The following is a 15,730-nucleotide window of genomic DNA, read 5'->3' as shown; positions in this document are numbered from 1 at the left end:
TACTAACAAGTTCTGTTTGGATTGCCGAAGATGTGCAGTCTTTTGGAGGTGTACCTTCATTGGGTACACCTTCCCTTCCCTAAGTACACTAAAGCCAACTCTGTTTTACAAGTAAAAACCTTGGCATTACCCGAGTTCTTGAATTTCACATTAAACAGACAAAAATCTATAATTATTGATCATCATGTTAGCTGATCCAGAAACAGTGTCCTCAGTAATAAGTTATAATGCTATCATTGCTTGTCTGCAAATGCACGTGTATATGAGGAAGTGTGTGTGTGTGTGGTGGCGGTTATCCATTTGAGATTCAGGTTACACTGATGGGCGATCTGAAAGAAGGATGACGTGAGCTCTCGTTTCTGTTGGTCCAGTGGACCTGGTACATGGGGAGGGGTTAATGGTCTGCTTTCCTTTTTATAGATCCAAAGGCTTTTATTTGGCCCATTAGCATTCTTTGATAGACAGAGAGCACACACGCATGTTTCAAACTGTAAATGTGTGTGTGTTCGCAGAATTGTACAACTCCTTTGTCAAATGAACACACACTCATTTTTATATGAAAAGGGGGGTTATAAACAACCAAATTCACACTTTACATCTATGTTTCAATTTGTTCCTGTTTATTTTTCGACTTTTGTGCTTAATTTTCAAGCTGAATTTTTATTTAATAATGAATTTGACAGTTTTAAAAGGCAACAGGGCTTTAAAAAGATAGTTGCCTTCCATGGACTTCGATCTGTCCATCCATCCAATCTCTTCTGCTTATCCTTATCGTGGGGGGGCTCATGTTATGAAACACAAGCAAACATTAGGAGCAAGAGCAAAGGAATAAGCCATTATGTTTTTGATCACTTTCTTTAAATTGTGAGATAGGCCATTATCCTTGATGGAAGACGTGGCCTTCAAGTTGATAACGATTATTCTACCTGCTAATGGAGCTACAGTGCTGACTAGTAGAGTTCTCCCAGAGAAGAGTGTCTAACAGCATATAATGCATCTGAGATTTAATGGAGATATGATCTTTCTGTTTGAAAAAACTCATATAGACTTCTTAACGCGTTTAAATATTTCATAACCACAATTTTTATCTCCTCCCTGAAATTTGTAACAGCGATCGGGGATGGCTACCAGATTCTTTTTTTTGCCAACCCCTTTGAACCTTTGTTAGCTTTGAATAACTTGACCATTTTCAGGCCCGGGACTAATATAAAGACTCATGATGTCAATAACCACTATATTGTATTTTCCAATATATTTAATTTAGTAAAATATCCTTCATTATCAGATGACATCATTCCATAAGAAAGATTGGAGAAAAAACTAAATTTAAGTTAAGGCTTTACCATGCTTTAAAAGATTATGTATAGCAGAGTTTCACTTCTTAACTGTCCAAAGACCAAAAATAGCCAATTTACAGCATCGACTGAGGCCGATGACCAGTCAGTCAGCCTCACTTATTTCAAATTACAAGCCGGTCTGTTTCATGCATGTACAACACACACACAGTGATGTAGGCAAATCGTTGCATGCAAACCACATGATACTATGTGGTTAGCTTTAAGGCTTCTTATTGTGAGTGAAGACACGATGTTTGCCAAAATCACAGGGGGACCACCACAAATGTTCAGAACAAAAAAATCTAAAGAGACATTTAAACCACCTCCACCTAGCGAAACATGGAAACGTGGATTTTAAAGAAACTAACAAAGGCAAAGTGGCTAAAGCTATAGAGTTCAGAGCCAGTCACAAACAAGCAACCTTGGCATGAGCAAAGTCACTAATAGTTATTTTGTTTCATAAATCTGTTGCATCTGTGGGTTCACAGCAACTACACTTGAGTTCTAAATACTTCTTTCAATAGCAGAGCACTTTATTTTTACTTGTGAGAGAGGATCCTGTAAAACATACAGTTTGGGGGAAAAATTTTTGAGGGCAGTTTTTTTTTTAAAAATGATCAAAATATGATTTTGCATTGAAGAGAAGTTGATTTTTTTTTTTTTTGCTTTGATATGCTGACTTTCCACTTAAAAGGTTGATATTTCTATTTTTTATGTCTAATAGCTAAATTGTTAGCCTGTTTATGTTTGTGTAACAGAATTAATAAAATACATGGCTGAAGCAGTAATGGACTGCCTCAGAGACAGTTCCTAAATGCCATGTCTTTTTGAAAGCCTCTTTTAGTGCTTAAGAAAGGTCAGCACCATAAAATACACAGCACACATGCTTGCTCTCCATCACCGTCCCTGTTTTTTCCAAAACCAAATCATACAGAGTCAAATTTAATAGCAAGCAAACAAAGCAGGCAGTTAAGACTCCAGATCATGCCACACCCAAACACACACTAAGAAATAAAACTCGGATGCTTGGTGGGAGGGGCTGAAATGAGATGAGATTGAATAGAAGGGCACATTGTAGACATGACATAACCTTGATACATTATTATATAAAGAGAAAGTCAAATGAAGAAAGAGGAAGTCAAAAGGACCACACCCTGTTGCAAATGAAGCACAAAATGGAAAAATCTCATTAGTCACTCAGCTCATTTACACGTAACATGACTTGCTCCATTTGTTTGTTAGTGTTGTGCAACCGCACTAAAGCCCCCAATACACACACCCTCACAGACAGGCAGCAACACTAAAGGCAAACAGCAGTGCTACATTAACTGATTGCTTAAGCTTTTATTTTTTGTTACACAATGCCACAACCTTCAACTTCTTTCTTTTCCCAAATAAATTATGAACACTTTAAGAAAAGCTAGATGGCCAGTAATGCAGTGTAAGCAACTGCTCACGTCAGTAAATTCATTATTCACTTCCCGTAACTGATGCCAGGGTTTATGAAGTGTTATATGTAAAAGCCATCAGTACAATGCAATGCCTCCAGCTACAACCAACATTCACTGCCTCCCTGTGATAGATGAGGGTTGGTAAGATAGCCGCTACAGTACCTTGCAAATGGCCAGTACCTGAATTTATAGCTTTCCCCTTTTCCCCTCTTTGAAGTTCTACCCAAGTCCCTTGGGAACACATGATGTCATCTTGCTTTTCATTTTAATTAAAAAGAGGCCTTGAGGCAAATGGAAAATAAATACTTGAAAGAGACTCCCATCCTATTATAGGATGTTATCAATGTTAAGTAGTACAATATACCAGTTATCACAACAAAAGTCTGTAGTTTTGTATACTAAATACTGAAGTATAAGTTCAAGCCATAGAGTCCCTAGCTATGTGTGGCTCCACAGCCTAGTGGTTCACACATTTACCTAACAAATGACATCACCTAACAAGATACCTGGTTTCAGCACCGTATTGCACAAAGTAACAATGCAACATCATATCAGCTGGGATAATGTTGGGGATAACCTGTGTAATTTTTTTTACGTGATATAAAAGTATAAATGGTCTGGTTCTTATACAGTGGGGCAAAAAAGTATTTAGTCAGCCACCGATTGTGCAAGTTCCCCCACTTAAAATGATGACAGAGGTCAGTAATTTGCACCAGAGGTACACTTCAACTGTGAGAGACAGAATGTGAAAAAAAAATCCATGAATTCACATGGTAGGATTTGTAAAGAATTTATTCGTAAATCAGGGTGGAAAATAAGTATTTGGTCACCTCAAACAAGGAAAATCTCTGGCTCTCACAGACCTGTAACGTCTTCTGTAAGAAGCTTTTCTGTCCCCCACTCGTTACCTGTATGAATGGCACATGTTTGAACTCATCATCTGTATAAAAGACACCTGTCCACAGCCTCAAACAGTCAGACTCCAAACTCCGCCATGGCCAAGACCAAAGAGCTTTCGAAGGACACCAGGAAAAGTATTGTAGACATGCACCAGACTGGGAAGAGTGAATCTACAATAGGCAAGCAGCTTGGTGTGAAAAAAATCAACTGTGGGAGCAATCATCAGAAAATGGAAGACATACAAGACCACTGATAATCTCCCTCGATCTGGGGCTCCACGCAAGATCTCATCCCGTGGGGTCAAAATGATCATGAGAACGGTGAGCAAAGATCCCAGAACCACACGGGGGGACCTGGTGAATGACCTGCAGAGAGCTGGGACCAAAGTAACAAAGGTCACCATCAGTAACACACTACAACGACAGGAATCAAATCCCGCAGTGCCAGACGTGTTCCGCTGCTGAAGCCAGTGCATGTCCAGGCCCGTCTGAAGTTTGCCAGAGAGCACATGGATGATACAGCAGAGGATTGGGAGAATGTCATGTGGTCAGATGAAACCAAAGTAGAACTTTTTGGTATAAACTCAACTCGTCGTGTTTGGAGGAAGAAGAATACTGAGTTGCATCCCAAGAACACCATACCTACTGTGAAGCATGGGGGTGGAAACATCATGCTATGGGGCTGTTTTTCTGCCAAGGGGACAGGACGACTGATCCGTGTTAAGGACAGAATGAATGGGGCCATGTATCGTGAGATTTTGAGCCAAAACCTCCTTCCATCAGTGAGAACTTTGAAGATGAAACGAGGCTGGGTCTTCCAACATGACAATGATCCAAAACACACCGCCCGGGCAACAAAGGAGTGGCTCCGTAAGAAGCATTTGAAAGTCCTGGAGTGGCCTAGCCAGTCTCCAGACCTCAACCCCATAGAAAATCTGTGGCGGGAGTTGAAAGTCCGTGTTGCTCGGCGACAGCCCCAAAACATCACTGCTCTCGAGAAGATCTGCATGGAGGAATGGGCCAAAATACCAGCTACTGTGTGTGCAAACCTGGTAAAGACCTATAGTAAACGTTTGACCTCTGTTATTGCCAACAAAGGTTATGTTACAAAGTATTGAGTTGTATTTTTGTTATTGACCAAATACTTATTTTCCACCCTGATTTACGAATAAATTCTTTACAAATCCTACCATGTGGATTCATGGATTTTTTTTTCACATTCTGTCTCTCACAGTTGAAGTGTACCTCTGGTGCAAATTACTGACCTCTGTCATCATTTTAGGTGGGGGAACTTGCACAATCAGTGGCTGACTAAATACTTTTTTGCCCCACTGTATACCGCTTTTCTTCTCAGTCTGAGAATTCCAAGTGCTTTACAACTTGCCTCATTCACCCATAGAAAACACTTACGACTAGAGCTGGGCGATATGAGATTTTTTCATATCACGATATGTTTTTTTCATTTCAGGCGATAACGATATCTATCACGATATAAGCCAAATAACTATATTTGTAAGATTTAAATGTGCCGTTGCTCACAAGTAAAATGTGAAATAATCAGCAGCTTGTTTTTATTTAAATATTTATTTCCCATAATAAGTTCAACAGGGTAGATGTACTTAAGGAACATGAGACTTTTTCAGATAAATAAAGGCAAATATTGCAAACTACACAAAAGGCAGCCGCTAAAGCGTTTAAGTTTCAAAATAGAACAAACGAAACAGACTAAATTGTCAATTCCACTTAGAAACAAAATATTAATTCTAAAAATAAATCTTAGTTTGTTTTACAGAAGAACAGACAAAACTGACTAACTTTTATCAATATCAAATAAACTGAGAACTAAAAGGAAATTCTCAATCTCTCCTTGTTGTATAGCTTAGCTTTTCAAACAGTTTTAACAGTTACTTTAGTCTGACAAAAGCCGAATGACGAATTAGCGCTTCCAGTCAGAGACTGAGGCTACGTCCACACGTACACGGGTATTTTTGAAAACGGAGATTTTCCGTTTTCGTTTTAAAAAATAATCCCGTCCACACATAAAGGCAGAAATGAAGGAAAACGCTGCTATGAACATGCCAAAGCAGCAGGTGGCGCTAGATTCCTAACCGTGCAGAAATGTTGGCCAATCAGAAGTCTAGAAGCCTCGGTGGGAAAAAGTAAACAAAGCTGGGGCATAGAAGCAGAACCAAGTCGTATGTGTGGAGGGACAGTAACTGTGTGTATATGTAAGCATTTAAACACTGCAGAGAGTAGAATTAACAGTATTGTAGAAATTCATTTCACCGAAACAATAACGTGGCGCACAGTGTGACGCATGCACCAGTTTATTGTATTTCCAGACTTGCTTTCGGCACAATTTACAGTGCACGCTACTCTGTTTTTTGTCAGACTTGAAATAGCCGAAATACCTTCACACTACGGAACTTCTATGGCTCTTCCGTTCGACAATCTCTCCGGCATTGGAACCATCATCTGTTTTCTCTTCGGTCACGCTCGGTTGATTTTTCTAGTCGGCACACTCATTTCCTCCATTACCCGCTGGCTCCATTACCCGCTGGCTGCTTCCCAAACAAACACACGTGCGGCTTGGCACTTGTGCTGTACGTAACAAGTCACTCGCGGTACATATCGTTATCGTTCTATCGCCCAGCTCTACTTACGACGTAAGTGCTTTCTATCTAACATTCACACACATTTATTCTCCAATGAGAGCACCTCGGGGTTAGTATCCTGCTCAAGGATATTTGGCATGCAACCTGAAGCAGCCAGGAATTAAACCATCAACCCACTCCTGCGTTACAACCACAAGTGTCACAGCATGACATGTCATTGCTATAGTAACGCCTAGTACAAGCGTTACTTTAGATTCCCTAGTACACACAACAAAACAAGCCCGGACATCTCTGACAGTAAGAGTATGTGTCAGCTACTGGAACAACCACCAACAAACTCTGGAAAAATATGCAAAACATTTGTTCCTAAAGGTGGAACTAAAGGTTCCACCTTTTGCTAAAGGTGCTAAACATGGAAATGACAAACATGTTTTGCCACTTAAGGCAGAATCACAGTCAAGAACAATGAGGAGATACTAGCAGCTGGTGATGTGCAACCCAAATATAATCAAATGGCCTCACCGGGAGTTGATGGAGTACTGACTAGTTGCACACCATATGAAAGGACGCACAAACAGTGAAGGAAAATTCCTGATGCAGTTATAGAATAAAAAAAGCACGGCTGGCTAAAAACCTTCCAACGAGAAAATATTTTTCTTTTTTATTATGTGACAATATTGTGTAGCTCCTGATAAATTACAAGGTTGGGTTAGTTTAGTTATTTTTGAAATCAAAGTGTTTAGCTGTTATTTTACCTGCTATTTAAAATTTCTCAGGTAACATTACATAGGCTTACATTTGAACTTACATTTAACATCTGCTGTGTCACTGGATATTATGCTGTATGATCTCTAATGCAGTATAATGCTTCTGCAGCTGGCACCTTGTTTCAGTAGGTTCACACTTCAAATTACGTGGTGTGTCATCAATGACAGCAGCTCACTGAAAAAGAAGGATGAAAAATGACCTTCAATAATTTAAATGCGGCTGCCTGCAATCATCAATAACACATCTTTCTTTCTGTATGTCTTGATATGAGTCAAAACTGACTCAAAATTGGACACAATAAACATCCAAGCATCCACTTATTTTCTTAACTGCTTATCCAATTCACGGTCTCAGGGGTGGGTTGGGGGGGGGGTTGAAGCCTATCCTAGCTGTTACAGGTCAAGGGGAAGGGCACACCCTTTACAGATTGCCTATCAATTGCAGGGCTTACACACAGAGAAAGACATGCATTCATGCTCACATTCACCCCTACAGCTAATATAGAATTGGAAAATTATCTGTATTGTAAATTTTCTGCACCTTTTCTTTAAAGTTCACTGATTTCTTGATATGCTAGAATAACAAAATGATGACAGAGTGCTGTGTCAGATGACAAAGGGTATTGAGGCAGAAACTGATTTCACCTCCAATCTGAATGTGTTATGAATAATGAAGCGTGTGACCTAAAATCCGCTGCAGCGCACAGTCATGCAGGAATGCTGAGTGATGCCATCACACAGAGAAAAAGAACAATGCAGACAATTAGTAAGACAGACATAAAAAACAAAACTGTGAGATGGCGACAAAGAAAACAAAACAAATGGGGGAAGAATTCACTTTATTGTATCACCACTTTTTTCAGCCGCTTTTTAGGTCTATAACCATACCAGTTCAGAAAGGAAAATGTTAGACCTAAGTGACACATAATAAAAGCACAAATGTCAGACTTAACTCTAATGTAACTGCTGCATGAGTTAGACGGTGGGTCACAGGTTGTGTCATCTTCCTCGGTTTGTGAAAAAAAAGCAACATGCTGCTGTGCGTATGTGCACGTACATGATTGTGCGTGTGAACATTCAGTTCGATCAGCAAAGTATTCTCAGCAACACAGTCAAAAGCTTTGATGCGTTTCCTATGAGAAAACCTTTGCTTACCCAACTTAAATTTGATGCAAGAGAAGTGGAGAGAAGGAGCATTAGGAAGGAGCTGACGGCTGGGGAGAGTGCACATTTACATAGATATGTCTGAGCTTCTGAGAAGTCCATTGATCACTAACCACACCCTGCTCTTGCCCCCGCCTTCTATTTCTCTCTAACGGGAATCAGCCTTATAAGGTCATTATAAATAATTAACTTCTAAATGCTTCTCACTGCCTTGGTCCAAAAACACCTGTCCTCTATGAAGCAGAGGACACATTTCAAGGGATACAATATTTACATAGTGTTGTTAGCTTTTCTTATACTCGGGCTGATATTCTCTCAAGTTTTCTCCTTATAATTTCATCTGTTTCAGTCTGCAACATTTTGTAAAAATGATGGTGAGGTATTACACATCAAGTGATGCTATCTCTCTCCTTGAAACATCTATAAGGAAAAAACATGCCAGGAAAAGATGGTGTCAGACGTAAATAGGGCACCCAAGCTAGCTGTGAGGTTGAGTCAGGGTGTTGTTTGTACCCCAGTATAGACATGCTCATGTGCTCTTTGGATTTTGGATCTTGGACAGGAATACCAATGGATTTCTCTACACAGTATCACCATTACCTAGTACTGAAACACAACACTCATGTGTATTGCTTGTACATTGCATCAGAGCTCACCAGCAATGTGGCTCATCTGTATTTGGAGAACATTTTTCTAATTACTTGCTCTTTGACAATAATTGACTAAAGCTAGGTGTCAGTATTTAAAAATAATTGGTACTAGTAAAATGTTTCAATTAACAATTAACCAGTTGGCAAAAATAAATTATTCAGAATATAAGTAGTGAAAATTACAATAAGCATTCTGTATTCTATTGTTGTGTTGTGTTGGTCCAAAAGCTCCAAACTACAAAAACATAAATCATTTTCCTTGTATTATATCAACAAATTACAAGAAAAAAGCAGCTTTACATTTTTTGTTAAAAAACAAAACACTTTACTAATTCTCAAAATCTCAAAATTAACATTTGACAGACTGAGTGACGAACTGGTTAATCCGAAAGATGATGCAGTAATGTGCCATTTTGCTGATGGTATAGTATATGAATAGTGAGAAAGTGTAATTGACAGCTGTATCCTGCTGAATCATATCTATACAGAAATAATCTGGAAGCATTAAGCCCACATTATAAATTGTTAATGGCATTTGACAACCATAGGGTACTGGAGTTGTTGACCTGCAGTCATTTACAGGTTTTTGCATGAATTTATAATCAGGAATGTGCTGTTAAGCCTCTGGTAAATACTAATATACAGTTTAATGCTTTACCTACATGTGCGTTTAGCAATTTGAATGAATATAGAGTATTTGACCCCAAACGTTTCCAGTGGTTATATGTGGGTGTACATTGATGTAGCTGTTCTGAAGTAATGTAATGAAGATCTTGGCTCCATTAGGACTCCCTTCCTGCAGAGTCCCATCATGAGACTCCCAGTGGAAAAAGACAGACAGATAGACAGGCAGGCAAAAACAGAAAGGCATAAAAGCAACAGACAGAGAGGCGGAAAAGAGAAAGCTGAAAATGTCAAAGGCTGCAGTGTAATCTGACCTCCTTGCACATCAGGACATGAGTGTAGGAACTAGTGGAGAGGAGTGCAGGGCAAACAGTGTGTGTGTGTGTGTGTGTGTGGGGGGGGGGGGGGGGGGTATTTTGCTGGGAAATGAGAGATGGGTAGGGAAGGCAGCCAAAAAGACAAGGAGAAAACCAACCTAAAGAGTCAAACCCCTTTAAAGAGGAAAGAACGAGAAAGCAAGGCTCTCGAGGAGAAAAGACAACTGGCAACCAGAAAAGAAAGTGGAGAGGGAACGCAGCGCAAGAAAAGGTGTCAAAAGAAAGGAGCATGCAGCGACAGGGCTTGACACTTGAAATAGGACCTTCATATCAAGTCCTGAATAAAAAACAGGTCAAGCTGCCTAAACCCATCATCGTTGGATATAAAATGAAGGCATTACGCTTTTCTGGGTTTTATATCTGTATCTACATGGGGAGCAGCATTTTTCCACCAAAGCAAAAAGGTTCAAATAGCTCCTTGACTTGTCTTAGACTGCAATGAACATAAAATCTAGTAGAATCAATCTCTGTTCCTAAGAATCTACTATTCGAGCCAGGGAAAGTAGTTTACATATTTTGACGCACTCCACATATCTTTCAGATAGAGGAGGGAGTACACTGCAGAAAGCAATCATTTAACAACAGCTCAGAGTAGCGTGCAAATGAACAGTGACATTGGTCCATTGCAGTGAGCGCAGAGACATGGACACAAAGCCATTTGGCTGGGAAAAAGCGATTTCTCTCCAGGACAATCACGAGAGAGACAGGAGTATTTTTAGACCTGAAAATAAGATCTTCACATCCCAGTCTCCCTTAGTCATGTTCTCCTTTTGTGTCAGAGCTGTTTTATTGTTTTAGTGAACTCCAGCTCAACGATAAGATTTCGATTATTCATAAGATTAAACATTAAAGTGCTGTAATATATTACATTTATTCATGTCAACTTGCTTTTTTTAAAGTTTTGCGCATATTGTCTATCTGTGGTTTGGAAAGTACACTGGAGATGAAACAAAGTTTGGTTGCAGGATTAAAATCTTTGAAAGTTCAGTTTAGAAAAACACAAGAATCGTTCCTGCAGTCAATCCTGTTTCTTCTGACACCTTAAAGTCCTCCATAAACCAAGGTATCGTTATTAGAAAGACATTTTCTGATGTATTTAACAGATAAAATCAAGAGTATCCACTCAGCTAGATGCTTTTTCACACTTGCAAGACAACAAGACAAGACAAGTGTACTCTTTGTGCCAAAAGCCTATTAATTGGACAGTATCCCTTTGATGTGCCATAGTCTTTCTTGCAAGTTAAAGTGATGTATCCCAAGAGGCCAAAATGTGCTATTTTTTATACTCACGGTGAGTAAAATTATCACACGTATCACATGATTTGCCTTCACATAAGAACTCGCTCTGTACCTCTCCTTGCTGGCCCATGCGCATTTAGGATACTTAATTTTCACTGTGCTCATTAAAGCCATTTCCAGCAACAGCAGATATAAAAAGGCTTTGATAAAACCAGTGTGCCCTAACAAAATGGCAGACAAAGAAAGCAGAAGCTTGCTGGTGAAGAGAGTCCAACATAAAGCAAGAACAAGACGCAGGAGTTAGATGGGACCAAAGCAGGGGGTGAAGAAAGTGAATATCAGAGTCATTCATAACGATACACAGAAACCTGAATCAACTTCCAACACAAGTTTTCAAAGATTTGTAATATCTTTTTGTGTTTTGGGCATACTGACTATATAAAGTATTTTGATTTTGCACCACTGTTTGCTCAGCTGTGGTGCATTATGCACCCAGTGCACTCTACTGAACAATTCGTTACTCATCATTGCCTCAGGCATCTTTTCCTACATTTTTCTCTGTAAAAAATAAAAATAAAAAAGTAATATACAGTCATGTGAAAAACTGTTTTAACAGGACTCCATGCAGTCCTGTTATGATTCACTAACTTGTGGAACCACCTTAAGGAGCAAAAAGTTAAAGTAATCTTTTAGCAGTATATTGTTGTGAAAGATCTCCACTCTTCTTTGCTTTGCTGAGGCTTGCAAGCTCTTCTTTATACAGCGCTCTCTCACCACATCATTTCCATCAGGTGGAGGTTTGTACTTTGGCCCATTGCAACACCTTGATTCATTTATTTTTTTGTAGATTTGATCCTCAGACACCTGTGAAAACTTGTTTTTCAAATGATTGTACATACACAGTGCTAATCAAATTTATTAGACCACCTAAAACTGTAAAAATTCATATTTTAGCATTAAAAATATATGAGTTAAAGGGCTTGCACATACTGGTGTATTAATGATTACATGTATGTGAAATTAGTTTTAGTCTTTACCAGTTCCAATGATTTAGTGCAACTGTGGTGTAAAATGTAAAGTGGGTGATGGTCTAATAAATTTGTTAAGCACTATATATTGGAAATCAATAGGTCAGTGTCATACAGCCTCAAGCTGTAAGGTGTGGCTTATTGTACCAGTTTAGCCTCTAAACAAGCTTTGAGTGTCACAGCCTGTTTAGAGGCCTAAACGTGAATCCAGTTTGTTATCTGAAAATTAAGAAATCTATTTTCTGCTTTCATTGTGGAGCACATCAACATAAGTATGCAAATTGCATTTTTTTTAAACTAACTATAGTAAACCTGTAGACGATGTGATTAGTTGACCACGAACAAGCAAGCACACGGATGAGCAGTGCGGCGTTTGATATTTCAGTGCCATTTAATTATAAAAAAACAAAACCTCCGGGGTAATTCAAGTATCTGAGCTCAAAGGCCCCACCCCAAAAGAAGGGTCTAAGTGTGTGTCTGTGTGTGCAAGTGTACATGTAGCACCACAGTCCATTACTGAAATCACATTAGCCTCAGAGAGTGCACTGAGACAGGAAACAACCCTCTGCCATCTCCTGACTCACTTCCACCGAGCAACCAAACACACATTGCATGATCAGGCCTAGATGGTAACGCTTTACATCCATTTTCTTGTTCATACTGAAAATTTATGAAAATTGACTTTTGGATATAGATAAAGGGACTCTATATATTACTAGCATGTGTACTCATAAAAGTAAATCTAGAACTTAGTGATAAATAAACAGTACTGTTAGTCTGTAAGTCTTGAGCCATCCCCTCATTTCTTAATATTTTGTTTTCAAGGAGCCATACTTTCATGTAATTTTTAAAGTGGTCCTGGGCAATAGTTCTGCAGGCTTCCTGGAGGTTTTTCAGTGTTTTTCTTGGATATTGGCTTCTTTTTCCATCCAGTCCAGTCCTTATACCTGACCATTTTCATACAAATGTTTAAAAGGAATTTTTTTTTTTTAGTATTAAGCCATTTAACAAAAACACTGAACTATAAAGCACTCAAACATAAGCAAAGTGCCTTACTATAACATGTTCTATTTCTTTACCTGAATCTACAAAAAATACCAATGACCAAACAGTTTGACACACATAAAATCCACCATGCAATACCATCTGCACAGCATCTGATTGGAAATGACTTCATTTTCCAGCATGACAAGGATCCCAAACACACTGACATACAGTATTTTACTGTATGCCAGTGTGTACACCTGGGTAGAATAACATACAATGGAAGAGAATCAAACCTGGATTGACCTCCCCAGGGCCCAGACCTCAATTATTGAAATAGTGCGGATCTTGACAGAGAACAGAGCAAAAAGCAGCCAACGTCTAAAAACGAAGATTTGAATGTCCTTCATGAAGCCTGGAAAACTATTCCTGAAGACTACTTAGAAATGATCAGAAAGCTGCCTAAGAGAGTTCAGGCTTTATGGAAGAATAAAGGTGCCCATGCCAAAATTGACATTCAAGCTCACTACCTCTGTCTGTTTGCATGTTTCAATAAATTGCTGAGCTTACTGTATTTCCCATCTTTTTAGTGAAATGTAAAGAAATGAGTGGAGACTTTTGCACAGCACTCTATGTGAGGTTGTTGCAGATATCACATACAGTGTATGCGTGTCATTTCAAGAGCTTGAGAGTCTCAGACACAAGTCTATGGACCTACAAATATTTGGAAAAAAAAAAAATCACATCTGAAGTTCAAACTAATCAAGCAAATATTCAGAACTATAAACAACTTGCAGTGTGTCATGATATGGCCGATCCAGACAGTAAACTTTCAGTGGTAAATGATAACATGTAAACATTCTTCACTGAAGCCCCTCGACCAGAGCAGACCTGGTGGTGTTTATTTTGACGGCCATAACAACTGGCACAGTTGGCCTGTTATCACACAATGCTGAAGCACGTCCCTCTACGTCGCTTATCAAAACAGATGGTTGAGGAGCTTTTCTATTATTAACAGCTAATTTAAACACAGTTTATGCAGCATCATAGGAAAATCTGTCTTCTCGGCAGCGCCGATGTGATAAAGCACGGCAACGCCTATGACCGCTCTGCCTAGGCGCACAGCATCATCAGCAGCATCAGCATCAGCGCTTTGGACTGCTCGTTACACGGCTGACTGGGCCAGCTAGTGCAGAGAGCAGGCTGCGGACAGACACCCACCTGGCGTATACGGTTTTGGTGCAGCGGTGGTGGATTTCCATCCTCGAGGGACGTGCTGCTCGAAGAGGCCGTCTTTAAGTCACGGTTGGAGCCGCCGCCCCTGGAGTGACTTTCTTCGGGGCTACTTGACATTCCGTCTCGGGCTTGCTGCTTCTGCTGGAGGAGACACGGGGGTCCTTTACCCGACCCACTGTGGATTTCTGTGCACGCCTCAGCATCCACGGCGCCCGGCAGAGCCCGGGATCATTATGCGTCGTCAGAGAAAGTCTTTAATCAAGCTCGACAGAAGCTAATACAGCGATTCTTCCAGATGGTAAACCAAAACGAGCGCTCCCTCCTCTCAGGGATGCTCCCGGTGTGCTGCTATGGCCTGCGCGCGTGTTTGTGTGTATGGAAACGTGAACGCGCTTCAGATGCGCTTCCCCGAACCTCCGCAGGACCAGTGTTGCCTTCGTGGACAACCGGAAACCTCGACAGTAGACCTTGGCAGTGATGACCACCCTGAATGCGACCAGAAGTAGCCTCAGAGCACCTTTTAAAGGGGCGCACTGTGCGCAGACATTTTTTTTAACACATCGCATCACTTAAAGCATACATTGTCACCATATAGTGCTTTACTGCATAGTAAAGCACTAATTCAAAACAAAACATTTACAATGAGACAATTCCCAGTGGCACTTGAATACACCGACGCCCTGTGCAGCAGTTTGCTTCAGAGATCAAAGTTCCCAGTATGGAGCATGTTGTCCCATGGTTGAATAAAAACTGTGAGATTACTTACACACTCATGTGAAATTAGACACTTTGGGTTGGGTTTAACTAATCTAATCTCCTTCTTCGTGTTCTTACGCCCCCGCCATGGCCTGGCCTTCTTCACTAGATGACAAATTTAATATAGGCTGACAGGGCAAAAATCAATAACAATGTCTTGGAGACATTTTAAAAAACAGACAGCATCTTGGGCAGAGGAGGGCCAAGTACGGGAAGAGATGTAAGAAATCATGTTAGCAAAATGTCATCGTTTGAGATGCAGTCTTCAGAGCCAGTAGGGCATAGAATAATATGCCCTAGGCCAAATCTATGAGTTTACAAAAAAGACAGAGGTAATTTTTTTTCTTTAAAACATGCGTGAAACAATTACTAGATAAGAACACCTTTTAGATGTGACTTAACCCTTTGTCAGAAATCAGCTCTAAAGAATGCAACAAATGGTTTAGTTAAATAAAGTAAATAAACTATGAATGGTTGCCAACACACATGCAATTTCTGAGTGAAGGGAATGGATGTGAGAAATGCCCTGGGCTCCAGCTGCCCAGGTCAGATGTCAGGTCAGCTCCACCCACTAATTACCTGGGGGATATGATACAGGCAACA

The 15,730-nt window shown here is 39.9% G+C and overlaps 1 protein-coding gene across 5 annotated transcripts in view; it reads right to left on the bottom strand.

The window, feature by feature from the left end:
• ank2a (ankyrin 2a, neuronal) overlaps nucleotides 1-14,775 on the bottom strand; it is an 88,372-nt gene extending 73,597 nt beyond the window's left edge. For 3 of the 5 annotated variants that reach the window (XM_080302908.1, XM_080302915.1, XM_080302916.1), the window contains exon 1: nucleotides 14,357-14,775. In XM_080302908.1, coding sequence (XP_080159034.1) covers nucleotides 14,357-14,488 — 132 coding nt within the window. In that variant the 5' untranslated portion in view covers nucleotides 14,489-14,775. The remainder of the gene's footprint in view (nucleotides 1-14,356) is intronic. The other 2 variants (XM_080302911.1, XM_080302917.1) reach the window with 1 other exon arrangement.
• Nucleotides 14,776-15,730: the final 955 nt, after the last annotated feature.

Source organism: Astatotilapia calliptera, chromosome 6 (assembly GCF_964374335.1).
Source record: "Astatotilapia calliptera chromosome 6, fAstCal68.1, whole genome shotgun sequence".
Lineage (NCBI taxonomy): Eukaryota > Metazoa > Chordata > Actinopteri > Cichliformes > Cichlidae > Astatotilapia > Astatotilapia calliptera.
This window is presented reverse-complemented; position numbering and strand designations above follow the sequence as displayed.